Source organism: Cyprinus carpio, chromosome B7 (genome assembly GCF_018340385.1).
Source record: "Cyprinus carpio isolate SPL01 chromosome B7, ASM1834038v1, whole genome shotgun sequence".
Classification (NCBI taxonomy): Eukaryota; Metazoa; Chordata; class Actinopteri; order Cypriniformes; family Cyprinidae; genus Cyprinus; species Cyprinus carpio.
Genome location: NC_056603.1, coordinates 20390098 through 20408688, shown reverse-complemented (window position 1 = coordinate 20408688; position 18591 = coordinate 20390098). Strand labels below are relative to the sequence as shown.

Genomic DNA, 18591 nt, shown 5'->3' with positions numbered 1-18591 from the left:
TTAAAAATAGTAATGTTTCCAAACTTTTGACCTGTACTGTATATATATATATATATATATATATATATATATATATATATATATATACTGCCATTATTAAGAAGCACAACTGCAATAAACCTTGATAATAATAAGTGTTTCTTGAGAACCAAATCAGTATAACTTTGAATGATTAAAGACTGTAATGTCTGCTGAATTTTCAGCAGTCATCACAGGAATAAACTACATTTTAAAACAGTAAACAATAGTTTTACTTTATTATTTATTTATTTATTTTTAATTAATTATTGTACAAACACAAAATGCAAAGAGGTCCACAGCAATTTTTTTTTATTTCAGTATTTCAAAATCTATCTTTTACTGATTTTTATCAAATAAATGCAGCCTTGGTGAGAATAAGAGACTCCTTCCAAAATCATTTAAAAATTATCGATCCCAAGCTTTGTAAGGTAGTGCATAATTTAAATGTAAAATACACCTAATAAGAGTTTGAAGACTTTAAACACAAAAAAAAATCTTGCAAATACATTTTATAGTATCTTAAAAATGCAAATGTATGTATTGCTTTGGGCAGGAAGATAGAAGGACCTGGTCTTAGGCAAGCAAAAATGGAAACCTTAATTACAGACTACTACAACCATCCCACATCTTTTGTGGTCTTGTTGCATGCAGTTCCTTGAAAGGAAATGTTTAAACTAACAGACACCAACACCCTTGTGTATCACTTAAAGACAAGAATCTTGCAAGAAAAGACAATCACAAAGTTACATACCCTAATAATCAGCAGATATGCTGCTAATGCTTAAAATAGGATGTCTACATTTGGTCTAGGTTAAAACTATTACTATTACGTGAATGTGTATGACTGAGCTGTTACCTATTAACTTGGAATAGACTGCTGTGTGTACACTCATGCCTTGCCAATGTATTTACCATTTCCTTTTGACATGCAGACAAAATCCAATGAAGTTTTTCCCTGAGAGATTTTAGCTTATAAATGGTATAATATTACACTAAGCAATCTTCATTCAAAGAATGTAATGGATCTGGGTTTTCACAGCTGAAATATGAAACAACCCATCACACATACTGGTTCTTTTCCTCATCAAGATTGTGATTCACATTTTAAGCCGGGAAACATGAGTGAGAGCGAGACTCACGGCTGAGAGAGCAGGGGGAAACTGTGAGACAGGCCAAAGTGTCAGAGCCTTTCTATTTGTCCGAACAGGAGGAGGGACCAGGGGAAGAAGGTGGGGACTATGCTAATGGGTTGAGAGGAAGTGAGGGAAGACTAGAGGAATGTGTTGGAGATTTCAGGGAGAGTTCAGCTGGGAACGTGCTATCTGCCAAAAGAAGATAAAGAGAGAGACAGATACTCACGCTAAACGGATAAAAGTATGCCCCATTTCACCGTGGTACCAGTGCAGGATAACTCTCCATCCAACTATGACAGTCTGGAGGGAATAAACTGGGTGGATTACAGAGACACAGGACAGGGAGGATACCCTGGACATGGAGACACTGTTAGCTCTGATGGTAAGTTTTTTTCTTTCATTCGTCACTTTGTGAAAAACAGACCCCGGGGTGTAAACTTGGGTTTAACTAACTCAGGAGCTGAGTTTGAAAGTTTGATTTAATCCTAAAAGTCTTGACAAACATCCTCAAACTATCAGCAATACGGTAACCATGCCAATCGTTCAGTCAGTAATGTCACAGGACCCACTGACTATTCACATCCCAGTTTTTGGGAAGTTCTGAGGGAGCTTTATCATGTTGGCAAAGTTGCATCTCTATAAAATGACGTATATTTGATATAAGGGGAGGGATTTTAGAGCAACTCAAGCCAGAACTCTTGGCACACTGCTGACATGCCAGACACCACTGTGGTGACAAAGGAAAACAATCAAGAGCCAAAGCAGAGGCGGGACCGAAGGGTCTGCAATAATGGGACAGGCCTCAAGGATTCATGGACACAAAAGATGGAGCACTCTCTTTGTGCCAAGACAGCAGCTGAGGGTTTAACTGGCATTTCTTTCCTCCATCTTGTTCCTTTCTCTAGCGCATTCTAAAAGAGAGAAAGGAATTATAAGATAGAGACATGTCCCTAAGGCATGATTAAGAGACATCAGCATATGTTTACTGCAGCTGTAACTGGCATATGGAGAGACCACCAGGTCTGTGGAGACACAGCTGTCTTTTTTCCCCTTTGGGTGTTGGGGTAAAAAGGTGTAAATTTGTAAGTGAGGCTTTTGTAAATGGGATATGCACACCATATCACATATAAATACTGTATATAGCCAATTTACTGTATACTAATGGCTTATTGTTAGTAAGGTCAAAAGAGTGTTGCTGGATCCAGTCTGGTCATGTTTATGCCTATAGGCTTAGTAAAAAATGAATAATATCTTGCAGAAAAGATGCTGAACTTGAACAAAGTGAATCATTGAATGAATCACTGCAGGAATTAAACAAAAATAAAGAAGAAAAGAAAAAGTGTGCATGCAGATTCTTGCAATACAATGTTCCATATGTAATAATTATACAAACCAATCATTGCAAGAACAACAAAGAACCCTACAATCTCAAACAGCCAACTTTAGAGGTAAATGGTGAGTGCAACATAACCCAAATGAAAGAGGCCCAAAAAGGACATTTTATTACAGAAAAGTAGAAAAAGGAAAATGTACTATAGTTTATAATTTCCTAGCAGATGATGTGTTTGTCCATGACTTGAATAAATCCTGTGCTGGCCCTTAATGTGTCTGCATTTGTGAATTAAAATTAAGCAGTCGCCTCATACCACTAACCTCATAGAGGGTCTTCTGAACATTTAAGCAAAGCTTGAAATCAGAAAAGGTGTTCGCAGAAATTGTGGTGGTCTTTGAGGTTGTAGATCTCTTTACACCAAATAAGTTTGCATGATTTTCTCTGTGTAAGCAAGGCTGTAGATGGATGAGGAAGAGTAATCTTATGTGGCAGTCGCACTGGTGGATTGTTTTAACTTTAGGAGGGGCAGAGCAGAAGGAGGGTGTTCACACTGCTAACTTTGTTTTTTAGTTTGTTAGCTCAGCGACGTTTAGAGCAGGAAGGCACACTGCGGTCATTGTGCTGAAACAGGCCTGTAATGGAAAAGCATTAGCTCTCAGTCAAACCCATGAACCACGTCACGCTTTACTTCCACGTTACTTACAGGAAAACAGATGAAGAGAGGGGTGAAGATAGATAAAGAGAGTATTTTTCCTGCATATATTAAAGTAATAAATTCCTGTTCAGTGCAGTCCTAAAAACAAGCTGTCGGAAATCATTAGCATCAGCAGCTAAGAAGAGACAACTTTTTTGTAACTATCCCAGCTTGTTTTCTTTGAAAAAAAATTCTAACACAATTGGAACAGGTTTTTTATAGATTTATGAGTGGGTTTAACACAAACCCAGTTGGTGTGTTCCTCAACCGATGACCAGGGAGGCAGTCATCTATTTTATAACCTGAAGGAGTAGTTATTTGACATGGAAAAAGCAACATCATGCTACTTTCGAGTGGGAGATGGTTGGCAGTCATTAACACCAAGAATTTCTCTGGCTTCTTAAGGTAACAATAGATCCTCTTCCACTAGGAGGGCCTGTATTAGTTTTTGTTGAAAGACAGTTGTACTTGACAGGCACAGAATATCTTAAACTGACCTATCTCTTACTAATCTCATATATGACATTGTTTTGTGGATATATCAAGATCAGAAACAGGTACAGTATAAAGGCAGTCATTGATCTGCTTTGGAGGGGTCATCTAAACCTCATCAAGCTCTCAAGAAGATTCAAAAGTTTGGGATCAGTATGAGTTTTTAAAAGAAATTAATACATTTATACAGCAAGAATGGCTTAAACTGATCAAAAGTGACAAAAACATTTATAATGTTAAAACATATTTATATTTCAAATAAATTATGTTTTTTGAACTTTCTATCCATCTAAGAATCCTGATCAAAATGTTTCTTTCATGTCTGAAAGAAACATGAATGAAGCATGGAGAAAATAGAAAGGAAAAAGAAGTGATAACAAAATAAGAAGAGAGAACATAAATATGAAAACAAACCAGCAGGGCAAGGTATAATGTAATAGTGACTTTGCACAGTTACAAGGTTAAATTTAAAATACTGTTCTATTATAATATCTATTATGTTATTACTAATTATACTGTTCTATTATATTTTTTATTTTTTTTTTATTATTTATCCTAATTTTGTACTTAATATACTAAAAAATATTCTTTAGTTCTTATTCTTTAGATAAACTTAAAAACATGAACTAAAATGTGCTATTAACATCGCTGTATTTGAAGTATATATATATATATATATATATATATATATATATATATATATATATATATATATATATATATATATATATAGTTACCACTACTTGAGTGTATTAGTGTATGAAAGATGGGTAAGAAAAAAGCACTTTGCACTTTGCACTTTGAAAAGCACAGTTGAGTGCACTTTGATGATCTTAAGTTTATCTTATATTAATAATTTATAGTATATAAAGTAAAAAAGAAAAAAATTAGTGTGTGAAAATAGATCAATTTAAGTACATTATGGAAGTGCACTTTTTTCACCTGGGATGTCTTTCCAAAACAGGTGAATAACTGGACATGCCCACAATATATGGTGATATGATACTTCAGAATTACAGTATCTCCAACACACAGATCCTATTTACAGTAACTATGGCACTTTTGTGGGGGATATAAAAAATCTAATTAAATTTTTCTAGGCAAATAACCTATTGTGAATGGGATACTGTGATTTCCCATTGGGATTATTTACTGTATTTTTAATACTTTTTCTTTCTTTTTTTTTTAATGGTGAGCAAATTTTGATGATAGTGAGCATAGAATATTTTTTTGAAAAACATTTTTAAAAATCTTACCAGTGTACAAGGCAGTGTACCTGTTTAGATAAAGTAATGATGTTGTAAGCTGCATGAATTTACAAAAGAGTTACATAAAAATTATACCTTTATTTACGTGGTTTTAAATTGTGCGCTATTACCTGCTTTATCTCATGTTTACAAAGACAAATGTACAATTTTGGAGAGTGAATGTTGACTGAAAATGTTGACCACGTCACATAAACACTAATAACATTAACACTCACAAACCTCAAAAAAAACTGTCAAGCGTCATAAAACACTCACCACCATACATACCTCAACAGTTGCTACATAACAAGGGTAACAATCAACTATAATAATTTTACATAACAAATTTGTCCTGACATCACATGATAACAGGTTACTAAACAAGATAAATTGCAACGATGCAAATAAAACCAGCAAAAGGAAAAACAATGCAATAGCCTACTATTAACTATTAATCCCACATGCACAATTTAGACTTTTTCAGAGTAGGCCTTGTGTTGATTTGACCTATCTTAAAGTATATTGTATTTAAAAAAAAAATCATTACGTAACAGTTAAGTATTTGAAGTGCACTATTGGCATTATTTACTTTTTTCACAGCATTGTTTTCATATAGTGCTTTTGAGTATATATTTTTTATCTATCTTTTGCTAATGATTCTAATTGTTGGAACTTCATCAGTACAGTACAGCTTCTTCTCTCTTGTTAATGCACATCAAAGCCTTTGTACATTCTGTTCTCCCAGCAGGGTCCAATTCCACAGACTTATTCAACTGTACCACTCATCTAATTTAGAAAGTCTATTACCAGTGATGGGCTATTGTGCAACAAATTCTCATGAAAAAGGTGTAAAACAGGCAGTCCACCCCTTTTGTTAAAGGTTGAAACACTCTGGTAAAAGCTTTCTTTCTTATCTTTAAATTTTTTAAAAGCTATTGAAACGGCTAAAATGAAACATGTATAACTGGTAAGCATAAAGTGCCCCTATTACGGCTTGTGAAAGGTTCATATTTTGGTTTTGGGAGTCCCCAACAACAAGTTGACATGCATGCAATGTCAAAAAAACTTTCATTGTCTTATAATATGCATTTATTTTTTTCCTTTTTTGCTCAATGTCTCCCAAATGGTTCCCTCAACGATTCTTTTTTCCAAACCCCTCCTTTGCGTGACGCTAAACTGCGGTGATTGTTCTGATGACCCAGTCTGTTGTGATTGGTCTACTGTGTGCAGTGCATGTCAATAACGGAACACCCATCACCATTAGCCTACAGCTCGGTGGTAAAACCCAAACAGCCATGGTATATGTGTTAGCCTAATGCAGAAACATATTGATAAAGCACTGAAAGTGAAAGTAGTGACATTTACCAAGTATGGTAACCCATACTCGGAGTTGGTGCTCTGCATTTAACCCAACCAAGTGCAGACACACAGCAGTGAGAAGTGAACACACCGTGAACACACAGCCTAAGCAGTGGGCAGCTATACCCAGTGCCCAGGGAGCAACTGGGGGTTTAGTGCCTTGCTCAAATGCACTTCAGCCTTGGGTATTGAGGGTGAAAGAGAGCGCTGTTCATTAACTCCCCCCACCTACAACTCCTGCCAGCACTGAGACTCAAACCTGTGACCTTCGTGTTACAAGTCCAACTCTCTAACCATTAGGCCACAGCTGCCTGATATTGCTGTTTTATTAACTTCTACACCTACCCCAACCCTAAACCTACTCCTTACAATAATGCAAAAATAGCAATTATTGTTGCACAGTCTGAGAAAAATTATGCTATATTGATGTGCGCATGCCCAGTAGTTTTTGCTGTATGCCATCTTACCCTCACAGTGCAGAGCACAGCGTCTTCTTCACATGAATCCGCTATGGTGTTTGAGGGAGGGGAGGTTCAAGTTTTCCCGGGTCTGCACATGCAACAGTGGGCGGGCAAAAATATGCTAATGTTTCATGTTGATGTCAACTTGAAACAGCTTAAGATTCATTTTAAAAACGACTCGTTTTCATGACTCGGAGTCGACTTAACTTTATACACAGTACACTTTTAGATTTAAAACTTTGCAGGATGTTTTCATTCAATTAGAACTGTGTTACACACTGCATGAAAGGTAATTTTCCATAATAGATAATGGATAAAAATCCATAATGGGGCACTTTAATACAATGTAAAAGTCAGTAATTTTCCAAGTCCATTGCACTAAATTACTACTGTTGCAGGCATTTAATTTGACTGTTCTGAAGAGACTCGCTGGAGCTGTTTCTTGTAATGAAGGCTTGAGACAGTGATGTGTCTTTGCATGACAGACAGTGATTATTGTTTATGAGGATAAGGTTATAGTGTCAAACAACTTATACAAAACATCACAGACAAAGGCACACATAAGTGCCCATAGGAAAAATGTATTGCTCAGTGGTTGCTTTTCCTAATCTCGGGAGACTTAGATGAGATTCTCATATATGTCTCATTTTAGTATCAACAGCATTTCAGATGTTTCTCCTAAAATTCCTTAGGAGAAATGGAAGTAGACACAAATGAGACTTGAGAAATATTTGAGAAAAAAAAGAGTCAAAACAGAGAATGTGGTGGAAGAAACATAGAATATCTCTTTATTGTCTTGCTGCCATCTCTATCAAGACAACATTATAGGAATATTTTATTGCTCAGTGGTTGCTCTTTCTAACCTCAGGAGACTTGTTGTGTTTCTCATGTATTCTCATGTATGTCTTAACAGTGTCTCAGATGTTTCTCCTAAAAATCCTTAGAGTTCTGAAGTTCTGAAAGAAAGGAATCTAAAATGACAATGGGAGAGAAATGTGAGAAACATGTGAGATCTCTTTATTGTCTTGCTGTAATCTCTTGCAAGACTATGTTATAAGAATGTTTTACTGCTCAGAGGTTGCTGTTGCTTTTTTAATGCAATGGGGTTTTTCACCTTTAGTGATCAGGATAGTAGGAGTAGAGACAGGAAACAACTGGACAGGTGAGAACTGAATAGAAGCAGGACCCTTTAGCTGGTATTTGAAACAAGAACTCAACAGCGTCACACTGTGCTCAGATATTTCTCCTAATCTAAAGACTCTGGATCTCTCACATTTGTCTCTTTTAAAGCCTTAGAAGAGATCTCAACAACTTTACACACTGCTCAGTTTTCTCTCTCTCTCTTTCTCTCTCTCTCTCTCTCTCTCTCTCTCTCGAGATCTCTTCTAAAGCATTACACGAGACAAATATGAGACTCCTAGATTATTTAGATAAAAAGAGAAAAATCTGAGCACAGTGTATTATGTTGTTGAGATCTCTTCTAAAGCTTTAAAGGAGACAAATGTGAGACCACCAGAGACTTTAGCTAAGGAGAAACATCTAAGCACAGTGTGTGATATTGTTGAGATCTCCTCTAAAGCTTTAAAGGAGACAAACATGAGACCACCAGAGTCTTTAGACTAGGAAAAATATCTGAGCACAGTGTGACGCAGTTGAGATCTTGTTTGAAACTTTGGATGAGTAAAATGTGAGACCACCAGAGTCTCTAGCTAAGGAGAAATATCTGAGCACAATGTGTGATGTTGTTGAGATCTCTTTTAAAGCTTTAAAGGAGACCATTGTGAGTTTTTGTCTCAGGAGACAAGTTTGAGAAGCAGGAGACTCAAGCAAACATCTCCATTTGAACTTAAAGTAACCTAATTTCTGTCAAGGAGAAATATTTGAGATGTTAAAGAGATCTCACTTTTGATTTTTCTTTCCTATGGGTGAACACATGCTATTAACAATGCACTTACACACTGGATATTATTACAATCACGTCAAGCAACCAAGTATGCCATCATAAGACATTACATTGCCAAAAATGGCTAAATCGGCCTAAACAGCATGACTTTGACTCATAATGAAGAATAAAAGATTGAATATTTGGCCAATTTCACACAACCTCCTTACCAGCAAGATAATTTTCTTCCTGAGGTTCATCAGCTGTTGCATGAACACAAAATGGTTTTGTCTCTTCAAAATATTCCACTTTGGAGGTAAATCGCTATTTTCAGTAAAGCTGGTCTACCTTTGGGCTATTGTCTGAGCAACAATTTACAGATGTTTGAACAGAGCTGTTTTCTACAGCTGGTTACCAAATGTGCCCGAGTTTTCTCTTGTACTGTGCAATAACAACTTATGTGTGTGATGTTTTCAGATTGTTGAAAACAAGTAAAAAAGTAACATTCTTGTCCACTGGATAAATGTTGCTATAAGCATGTGAAGTCCCTCAGTTCACTCTAAACACCACACCTGTGAGGTTAGTAGTTTTGGCTTTGATCTGCAGCTTTTGGCACAGTTCTGTTAACGTGTCCAGGCCTGCCTCCATAAAGCCTGCTTCACCCTCCTGCAGTTACACAGCAAGACACATTCTCTGTGGGGGCTGTCAAACCATTTCTGTCAGGCTTTGTGTAAAAGCAATCCGTTAAACATATCTGGTAAACATATCAGTTCCTCTCAAACATTTCTTGCTCAGGAAACAAAGTGTTAACATCTTTGTAGTGTTTAAATCAACATTTTATCTCACAGATTGAGGGAAGAAAACTTGTTCAAGACTAACGCTAGATGGCAGCATTTAACAATTTTGTTCTTGTTTGTTTATACAGTTAGGGTATTGATTGGAGACCACCGGTGAACATACTATATTTATTTAAATTTTAGTTATATTTACTACAGTAAATACATTTTAATAAGTTTTAGGATGTCATGTCTTTATTATTTAGCATGTCTTTTGTCCAAAATATTGAGACCTAAAAGCAATGAACATGTTCGGTGTCACAGATGTACTTATTTGATTAGTGACCAAATAAATAGTTTATTAAAATATTCATTTTAGATCCCAGATTCATTTGGATCCCAGATTTTCTCAGATAGTAAAGAACATATTCAAATATAATATTCCATCACTGGAGAATGGCTATTTTGTTTTCTGCCTCTCAGGCATTTGATTAATTAAACAAGTGTTTAAAATGTGTTAACATTCTGGATTAAAAGTTTTATGGAAGGCCCTGCTCACATTGAATCTCTTGTGTAAGTATGTAGCAGTGTTTCTGATTTATCAGTAAATGCTTTCTGAACCTGAGGGTCTGTGTGTGTGTGTGTGTGTGTGTGTGTGTGTGTGTGTGTGTGTGTGTGTGTGTGTGTGTGTGTGTTTTAGCAAATGTACCATTGGCAAGGATGTGTATGTTTGGGTGTAAATTCTGATCCCCCCTGATAATGTCTGACTGTTACCCTCTGTAGAGAAAATACAAATAAATAAATAAAAAATACATAAATAATCTGCAAAGTATTCAATGTGGGTGAAAGTGAAAAAAAAAGTGACATGACATACAGCCAAGTATGGTGACCCATACTCAGAATTCATGCTCTGAATTTAACCCATCCAAAGTGCACACACACACACCCTTAGCAGTGGGCAGCCATTTATGCTGCAGCACCCGGGGAGCAGTTGGGGGTTCTGTTACTTGCTCAGGGGCACCTAAGTCGTGGTATTGCCGGCCCGAGACTCGAACCAAACAACCTTATGGTTAGGAGTCAAACTCTCTAACCATTAGGCCGGGACTTGACTGTGTCAAAAAAAGCCTAAGCAGGATACAGATATACAGACAAAACTGCAAAATTATGACAAACTTGACAAATTATCACAGCATGTGTTATTAAGATTGGCACTATATTTGGGTGCCTTGCTTTAGCAGTGTTTGTATTGACATTTGTTTTGAGAGCAGAGAGTGTGAGGACACAAAACAATCAAACCGATTAAGTGTTCAGACTCAGTCACCTGATTAAAGGGAGAAGTAGAAAAACAGGAAAGCATTAATACAAAATGGGTTTTAATGCTTGGTGCCAATGTTAGAAAAGGGTTCAAGTGTACTGCAGCTGCAAGGCTTTATTTGTTTATTTGGAACTTCTTATTGAATAAAATAGTAAATAATAAAAATAAAAAGTAAAATGATCTCATTTGATTTAGTTGTTACACAATGACACAATGTAAGAGTGTAAAGAATAGGACATTAGTCACATTTAATTAGTGGGCGTAGGACAGGAAATTACATAATTAAATGTGGGCAAAAGCTTACAATTATTCTGAGGGGGAAAAGTACACTAAAAATGGTGGCATTTCTTTCTTTTTCTCTCTTTCTCTCTCTGGTGAAGAAAAAAACCCTTTATCATTTGAATGGGCAGTTAATATTAAACCAAAGATAAAATAACTTTCGTGTGATGATACAAAAAGACAATTAAAGCAAGTTAAGAATTATAAGATATTGGATTATAATAAATAAATAAACAAATAAAATAAAAAGCTAATGGACACCATATGCACCCACTAGAATGATGTGTATGCCTGTTTAATCCAGTAAATGCGGTTTAAATGTCATCCCCCTTCAGGTCATGGCAATCATAAAGAAGACAGTCCTTTCCTCAGCAGTCCAGACTCGGCGTCTAAGAGGAATGACTACTATGACAAAAACTTGGCCCTCTTTGAGGTTCATTTTTAATTTTTATTTCCTTACTCCTTTGTAATTCTCTTTGCTTTTTTGTTGGTTTTGATTGCTTCTGTTGCCCTCGTTTGTAAGTTGCTTTGGATAAAAGCGTCTGTTGAATGCCTAAATTTAAATGTAATATTTCCCACTAAATGTATAATCTGAAGTCTCAATAACGTTCCCAAATTCAACATAAAAAAAAAAAAATTTGAATAGTTTTAGTATGTTTGGTGCTGAGGTGTATCTTTCCATAGGAAGAGCTGGATATCCGACCGAAGGTCTCATCTCTTCTCAGTCGGCTGGTCAGTTACACAAATGTTACTCAGGGAGCCAAAGAACATGAAGAGGCAGAAAGTGCTGATGCATCCAGAAGACAAATGCCCAAGGTCATAAAGTGTTATTTTCACAACATTATATTTTCACTGTAACCAAAACATCTGCAACAATGTTGTACTGAAATACTTTTCTCTCTTCTACTGATATGTTCTCTGTAGTCTCCGAATATGGGCACACTGATGGGAGTGTATCTGCCATGTCTGCAGAACATCTTTGGTGTGATTCTCTTTCTGCGTCTCACCTGGATAGTAGGAACAGCAGGTGTCGTCCAGTCCTTCCTGATCGTTCTCATGTGCTGCTCCTGTGTGAGTTACTGCAGACACACCCTCACAACACAGTCATGTTCAATCCTGCTTTTGTTTTTCCTTGTCTGTCCTGTAAACAAGCAGCCTAACATTTTTTAAGCAGTTTGACATGTCCAAAACAAGATACAGACAGTATAATAATATGAAGCAATAGAAATAATAAACCGGTTTATAAAAGTTAACACTGACAATTTAACAGTAGTTGGCAGAGTGCAAAAAACCTCAGGTTCAATAGCCTGATAAAATAAAAATTCTGTGTTCTTAATTCTGGTTGTGTCAATGATTGAATTCTCTGGTAACTTCTGTCCAACAGCAGTGTCACATATGTTGTGTGAAATCCTTTATTTGTGCGCTTTTCTCATACAGCGTGTCTGATAAGTAGCTTTGCTTACATGCTACATTATGAGCTATTATGTATTAGCCTGGAAAAAATGCATTAAATTAATTTGAAATTACATGAATCAAACGGATTACATAAATCTGTTTAATTTATTAGATTTTAGTTGCTATTTTACTTTTACTGGCTAACCCTCAGGTGTAGCTGTTATTGATTAGTAAGGCCGGCAGGGTGTGAACTCTGTAAATCTGCCATAAGTGCACAAAGTGAGTTTGATATGTGGAAATAACATAAAATATAGTTAAAATGTTTAAATGTAAGATATTTATTTGTTTGTTTTTTTAACAGACAATGTTAACAGCAATCTCGATGAGTGCCATTGCCACCAATGGTGTAGTTCCAGGTAATTTTAAATGTTTATAATCCTTTCTACATTGTACAAGAAATATCAGTATTGAATATTTTAGTTTAGGTTTTTAATTTTTGAACTAATTATGATTATTTTCTTTTTTTTTATCGGCAGCTGGTGGGGCCTATTTCATGATATCTCGGTCTCTGGGCCCTGAGTTTGGTGGTGCAGTTGGTCTCTGTTTTTATTTGGGCACAACCTTCGCTGCTGCGATGTACATACTGGGAGCAATTGAAATATTTCTGGTCAGTCTCCTTTTATTATGACGACACACATACACACAATGATCCAAACCCCAAAATGATCCAGCTCTGAAAATAATCATTCATCAACTCTTATTTTTTACAGAAATACCTGATTCCTCAGGCTGCCATATTCCATCCTGCAGATATTCATGCAGGGAGTGGTGCGATGCTGAATAATATGCGGGTGTACGGCACAATATGTTTGACCCTTATGGCTGTTGTTGTCTTTGTGGGAGTCAAATATGTCAACAAATTTGCCTCCCTTTTCCTGGCCTGTGTCATAATCTCCATTGTTTCCATCTATGCTGGAGCTATCAAATCTATCTTCCACCCTCCTGAGTTTCCGTAAGTCTTTCAGTAACATGTTTAGTCAATACATAAAATGTAATATTTGGATTCTTACTGGAATGTGTCAAAAGACTGTGCCAATTTATTTGATTTATATATTATACACAACAGGCCTATATTGAAAGTATAAGGTCTGTTTATAGCTTAATTTTTCTTAATAGTTCAAAAAATGAACTGCGATGAGATGGGTTTTTTTTCAGTAGTTTACACAGTTTTCTTGTGCAGAATAAAATATAATTAGATACAAATAAGTGTATCTGTTTTGTATGTGTGTGTGTGTGTGTCTGTGTTTACTCTTTTTCTTTTTAATTGTGCAGGATCTGCATGTTAGGAAACCGCACACTGGTTCGTGATTTGTTTGATGTCTGTGGGAAGACAGTAGTTGTCGGTAATGACACGGTTCCTAGCCAGCTCTGGAAGAACTTCTGCAGCTCTGAGAATTCCAGCAGTGCTCATTGTGACGAGTACTTCCTCCAGAACAATGTTACAGAGATCCAAAGCATTCCTGGGCTGGCCAGTGGCATCATTAAAGGTAAGGACACATATGGTCTACATCTAGGTCCTAAAAGACTTACAGATAAGAAAATTACAACATGCATTTAAAGATGGGGAAAAAGTCTTTCCTTCTGTAGGCATTTGTTATTTAACATGTATAATATGTATATTTTTGTTGTTTGCTTTGTACATTTTATGTATTCTTGTGTATGTGTATGTGTGTAGAAAACATGTGGGGGGATTACATGGATAAAGGACAGATTCTCGAAAAGGCAAGTCTGTCTTCTGTTGATGTCCATGGCTCAATGGAGACCTTTGGCTTCTATGTGTCTGCTGACATCGCCACGTCCTTCACCCTCTTAGTGGGAATCTTCTTTCCTTCTGCCACAGGTAAAACTCATCTGTCCTCTTTGGTTAAAAATATATATTTACACAGCTCCTTGTAATTTGTAATGCTTTATTCTAATAGGACAATCACGGAATCCAGCGGTGTAATATTAGGAGTGTTCGACTTAATGCTACATGTAAAATTCAAACTTTTTTTTTTTTTGTCTGAAAGAAAGACAAAAAAAAAAGAAAGAAAAGAAAGAAAGTATACACAAACAGTATAACTGTCACTATGAGAAGCAGAAAGAATCTTTTACACATCTTCTTAAAGGAAAATGTCTTGAAATTCAGTATTTTTGTCTTTCTATGTCTCTGAGACAGGCATCATGGCAGGGTCAAACAGATCTGGTGATCTAAGAGATGCACAGAAGTCTATACCAATAGGGACGATCCTGGCTATTACAACTACCTCTCTTGTCTGTATCCTTTTTGCTGTTGGTATTGATATTATGTTTAAAGCAAGAGTTTAACTATTACTCTTATTGACAGATTTGTTATTTTAGGATTCAAATTTATTTTAGTGTTATAAAAACTTTTTTTTTTCAAGAGCAGTTTTATTTAGCATTTAAATTTCCATAAAAGTCCCTGACTCCTTTCACAGACTTCAGCTCAGTGGTTCTATTTGGGGCCTGTATTGAGGGTGTGGTGCTGAGAGATAAGTAAGTAATCTAGACATTACAAATACAGCATTTTCAGATGGAAACAAGCATGTTGTGTCTCATGTGTTCTTGCGCATCCTTTTTAGGTTTGGAGATGCCGTCAGTAAAAACTTGGTTGTTGGCACACTGTCCTGGCCCTCTCCCTGGGTCATTGTGATTGGCTCCTTCTTCTCAACAGTGGGTGCAGGACTTCAGTCCCTCACAGGAGCTCCTCGCCTCCTGCAAGCCATTGCTAAAGATAACATCATTCCTTTCCTTAGAGTAAGAGATCTCCAGATATATGAAAAAAAAAATTCAAATAAACACTCCACATCTTTTTTCATCATGGTGATTTTCTTAATTGCAATCTCAATTGGAGTACACAGTATAAAATAGCAGGAAGTTAAGCTTTTATCTGTGGTTCGTAATGTATTGTAGAACTACTGTGTTTTGAAACCTAAAGCGTGACTGATGAAGTTGAGAAGAATTTCAGTAAATGGAGCTCCTGGATTATATTTACTTCCTTTTCTGGAATGCCAAACCACAAAAGCCAAAAAAGAAAGCATTTCCATGTCATATGTAAAATGTTTTTCCTAAAATGTAAATATGTTATGCTAACAGCTGACTGCTGCTTTCTGTCCCTGTGTGTCCATGTGTTTGCATACGCACAGGTTTTTGGACACGGTAAAGCTAATGGAGAGCCCACGTGGGCCCTGCTGCTGACAGGACTCATAGCAGAGCTCGGCATCCTCATTGCATCACTGGATATGGTTGCTCCTATTCTCTCCATGTGAGGACAAAGCACAAATATACACACAAATACATCACTGTGGCACAAAATAAATGATCAGTATTTCATAATAAGATGTCATCTTTATATTGAATGTTGCATGTTATTGCAATTATTTTTATTTAATCATTTTCTGATGCATTTGAAGTAAACAAATTATATTGGAAGAAGATCCTAATGTTAAAATGTAGAATATACATCAATTTACAGTTGTTTCTTATGAAACTTACAGACTTAGAACAAACAGCACATATGTTCTTGTCACTGCCAGCAGTCCTAAAATATTAGGCCAGAAATGAATAACACTAATTTTAATATGTATATATGTTTGTTCACTTTACAGGTTTTTCCTGATGTGTTATCTTTTTGTAAACTTGGCATGTGCAGTACAAACACTTTTAAGAACGCCAAACTGGAGACCTCGGTTCAGATACTACCACTGGTAAGTGTGTTTGTGTGTTGTGTTTGCATACATTCATATACAGTATATATCTTATTTGTGCAAATCCTGAGAACTTCTCTTGTAGTCACATTTGAATTCTGTCAAACATGATCTCAAAACTCACTCTAATTCAGCCCTTGATATTCACTATCTATACTATAAACTTCTTGCAGATATTTAAAAAAATACCTCTAATAAAAGAGTTGGCTATCGTAACAATGGGTCTTTTTATGATATGTTCTCTGTTCTCTCCTTCTCAGGGCTCTGTCATTTCTGGGCATGAGTATGTGTTTAGCCCTTATGTTTATCTCCTCTTGGTACTATGCCATTGTAGCGATGGGCATTGCTGGTATGATCTACAAGTACATTGAGTATCAGGGGTAAGTGATTTCCATTTACATCCATTGAACTAACATACAGTATATCACTGGGAAGCACCTGAAGAGTCACTTGAATTCTCCATCTTTAGTTTACAAATCTATGACTTGTATATTTTTTCTCTCTTGTAGAGCGGAGAAGGAATGGGGGGACGGGATCCGCGGGTTGTCTCTTAGTGCAGCCCGTTACTCTCTTCTTCGCCTGGAGGCTGGACCACCCCACACCAAAAACTGGAGGTTAGTTTGTCACAGACAATGTGTTTTCCACAATGATCGACTGCTGTACATAGAAAACCTTATATAAACCAAAACTATTAAAGAAAAGATATATAAACAAATTAGATAAAAAGTGTAGATAAATGTTAACTTAAAACTTTATCAGCTGATATTTTTTTTAGTATGACCTGGAAATACTTTTTACTTACAGTAGTTTAGTTCAATAATGTTCATAAAAGCCAGAATATATTGTTTGAATAACACACTCCTGAAGGCATACTTCAAATAGTGTTTGTACTAACAGTAGCATATTGGTATTGTACTACCGTTCAAATGTTAATACTCATCTAATACTCATCAAGGCTGATCATAACATTTATTGATCATATAAATACAGTAAAAAACAGTAATACTGTGAAATATTGTTACCAAAATAACTGTTTTCTATTTTATTCATTTATTTTTCTGTCATGGCAAAGCTGAATTTTCAGCAGCTGTTATTCCAGTCTTCAGTGTCATATGATCAAATGAAATCATTCTAATATTCTGGTTTGCTACTCAAGAAACATTTTTCTTTCTTCATTATTAATATGAATGTTGAAAAGATTTGTGCTTCTTAATATTTTAGTGAAAAACAATGAATTTTTCCAGGATTCTTTGATTAATAGAAATTTCAAAAAGGTCAGCCTCTTTTAACCTTTAATCCATTTCTTTTTTAAAAAAATCTTCCTGATCCCAAACTGTGTAGTGTATTTGAGCATATAATGTTGAAACGCTATTATATTAGATACTATACACCCATACTTTATTTTTATTTTATTGTATTTTTTATAAATAATTACACTAAAATCACATTAAAATAAAACTGTTAATTAGGCCACAGCTGCTGGTTTTGCTGAAGTTGGATGAAGACCTGCATGTGAAGTATCCCAGAATGCTTACCTTTGCCTCACAGCTAAAGGCGGGAAAAGGTCTAACCATTGTAGGATCAGTGATACAGGGAAACTTCCTGGAATGCTATGGGGAAACACAAGCTTCAGAACAGGTGAGGAAGTTTCCTGATTTACACGCACTTTTAGCATCACCATGACTGTAACTGTGATCCTAAATTACAGATGCAAATACAGTGACTGTTATGTATGAAATTAGGTCTACTGTCTTTGCAGCTCTATATCAGCCTCTCTGGAGTGTGCAAAGAAGAGATAGCAAAAGGCAACATTTCATTCATTTAGGTTTCTATACCCTCCACCAGGCTATAAAGAACATGATGGAGATTGAGCGGGTGAAGGGCTTCTGTCAGGTGGTGGTCGCCTCCAAAGTGAGAGAGGGGATCGCGCAGCTCATCCAGTCCTGTGGTCTGGGAGGCATGAAACATAACACAGTCGTAATGGGTTGGCCATATGGCTGGAGACAGAGTGAAGATCCACGGGCTTGGAAAAGCTTCATTAGTAAGAACAAGAGTTTGGGCAAGGTTTATTTGAGTTATGTGTAATTGTCTACACTGAGACACAGTCCTTTGAAAGGCTAATGTTTATCCACCTGCTCTTTCATATTCTCTCACTTGTAGATACAGTCCGCTGTACTACAGCTGCGCACCTGGCTCTGATGGTTCCAAAAAATGTGTCATTCTATCCCAGCAATCATGAGCGCTTTTCTGATGGATATATTGATGTGTGGTGGATTGTCCATGATGGTGGAATGCTCATGCTCCTGCCTTTCCTTCTCAAACAACATAAGGTGAACAATTAATCATTGCTAATTTTAAAATACAAATTATGGAATTTAAATGTTGGAAAAAGACTTAATGAGAATGAATTAGAATGATCTAAAATATAAATATATTG

General features: G+C 36.1%; 1 protein-coding gene across 1 annotated transcript in view; it reads left to right on the top strand.

The window, feature by feature from the left end:
* Window positions 1-1276: 1276 nt before the first annotated feature.
* Window positions 1277-18591, top strand: part of LOC109046324 (solute carrier family 12 member 4-like) — a 20734-nt gene continuing 3419 nt past the window's right edge. Inside the window, exons 1-19 of the mRNA XM_042727858.1 lie at window positions 1277-1536; window positions 11328-11425; window positions 11677-11808; window positions 11917-12063; window positions 12749-12803; window positions 12924-13054; window positions 13158-13399; window positions 13720-13934; window positions 14123-14287; window positions 14606-14704; window positions 14886-14943; window positions 15030-15204; window positions 15594-15712; window positions 16056-16154; window positions 16415-16534; window positions 16664-16768; window positions 17624-17792; window positions 18000-18195; window positions 18315-18484. Coding sequence (XP_042583792.1) covers window positions 1398-1536; window positions 11328-11425; window positions 11677-11808; window positions 11917-12063; window positions 12749-12803; window positions 12924-13054; window positions 13158-13399; window positions 13720-13934; window positions 14123-14287; window positions 14606-14704; window positions 14886-14943; window positions 15030-15204; window positions 15594-15712; window positions 16056-16154; window positions 16415-16534; window positions 16664-16768; window positions 17624-17792; window positions 18000-18195; window positions 18315-18484 — 2634 coding nt within the window. The 5' untranslated portion in view covers window positions 1277-1397. The remainder of the gene's footprint in view (window positions 1537-11327; window positions 11426-11676; window positions 11809-11916; window positions 12064-12748; window positions 12804-12923; window positions 13055-13157; window positions 13400-13719; window positions 13935-14122; window positions 14288-14605; window positions 14705-14885; window positions 14944-15029; window positions 15205-15593; window positions 15713-16055; window positions 16155-16414; window positions 16535-16663; window positions 16769-17623; window positions 17793-17999; window positions 18196-18314; window positions 18485-18591) is intronic.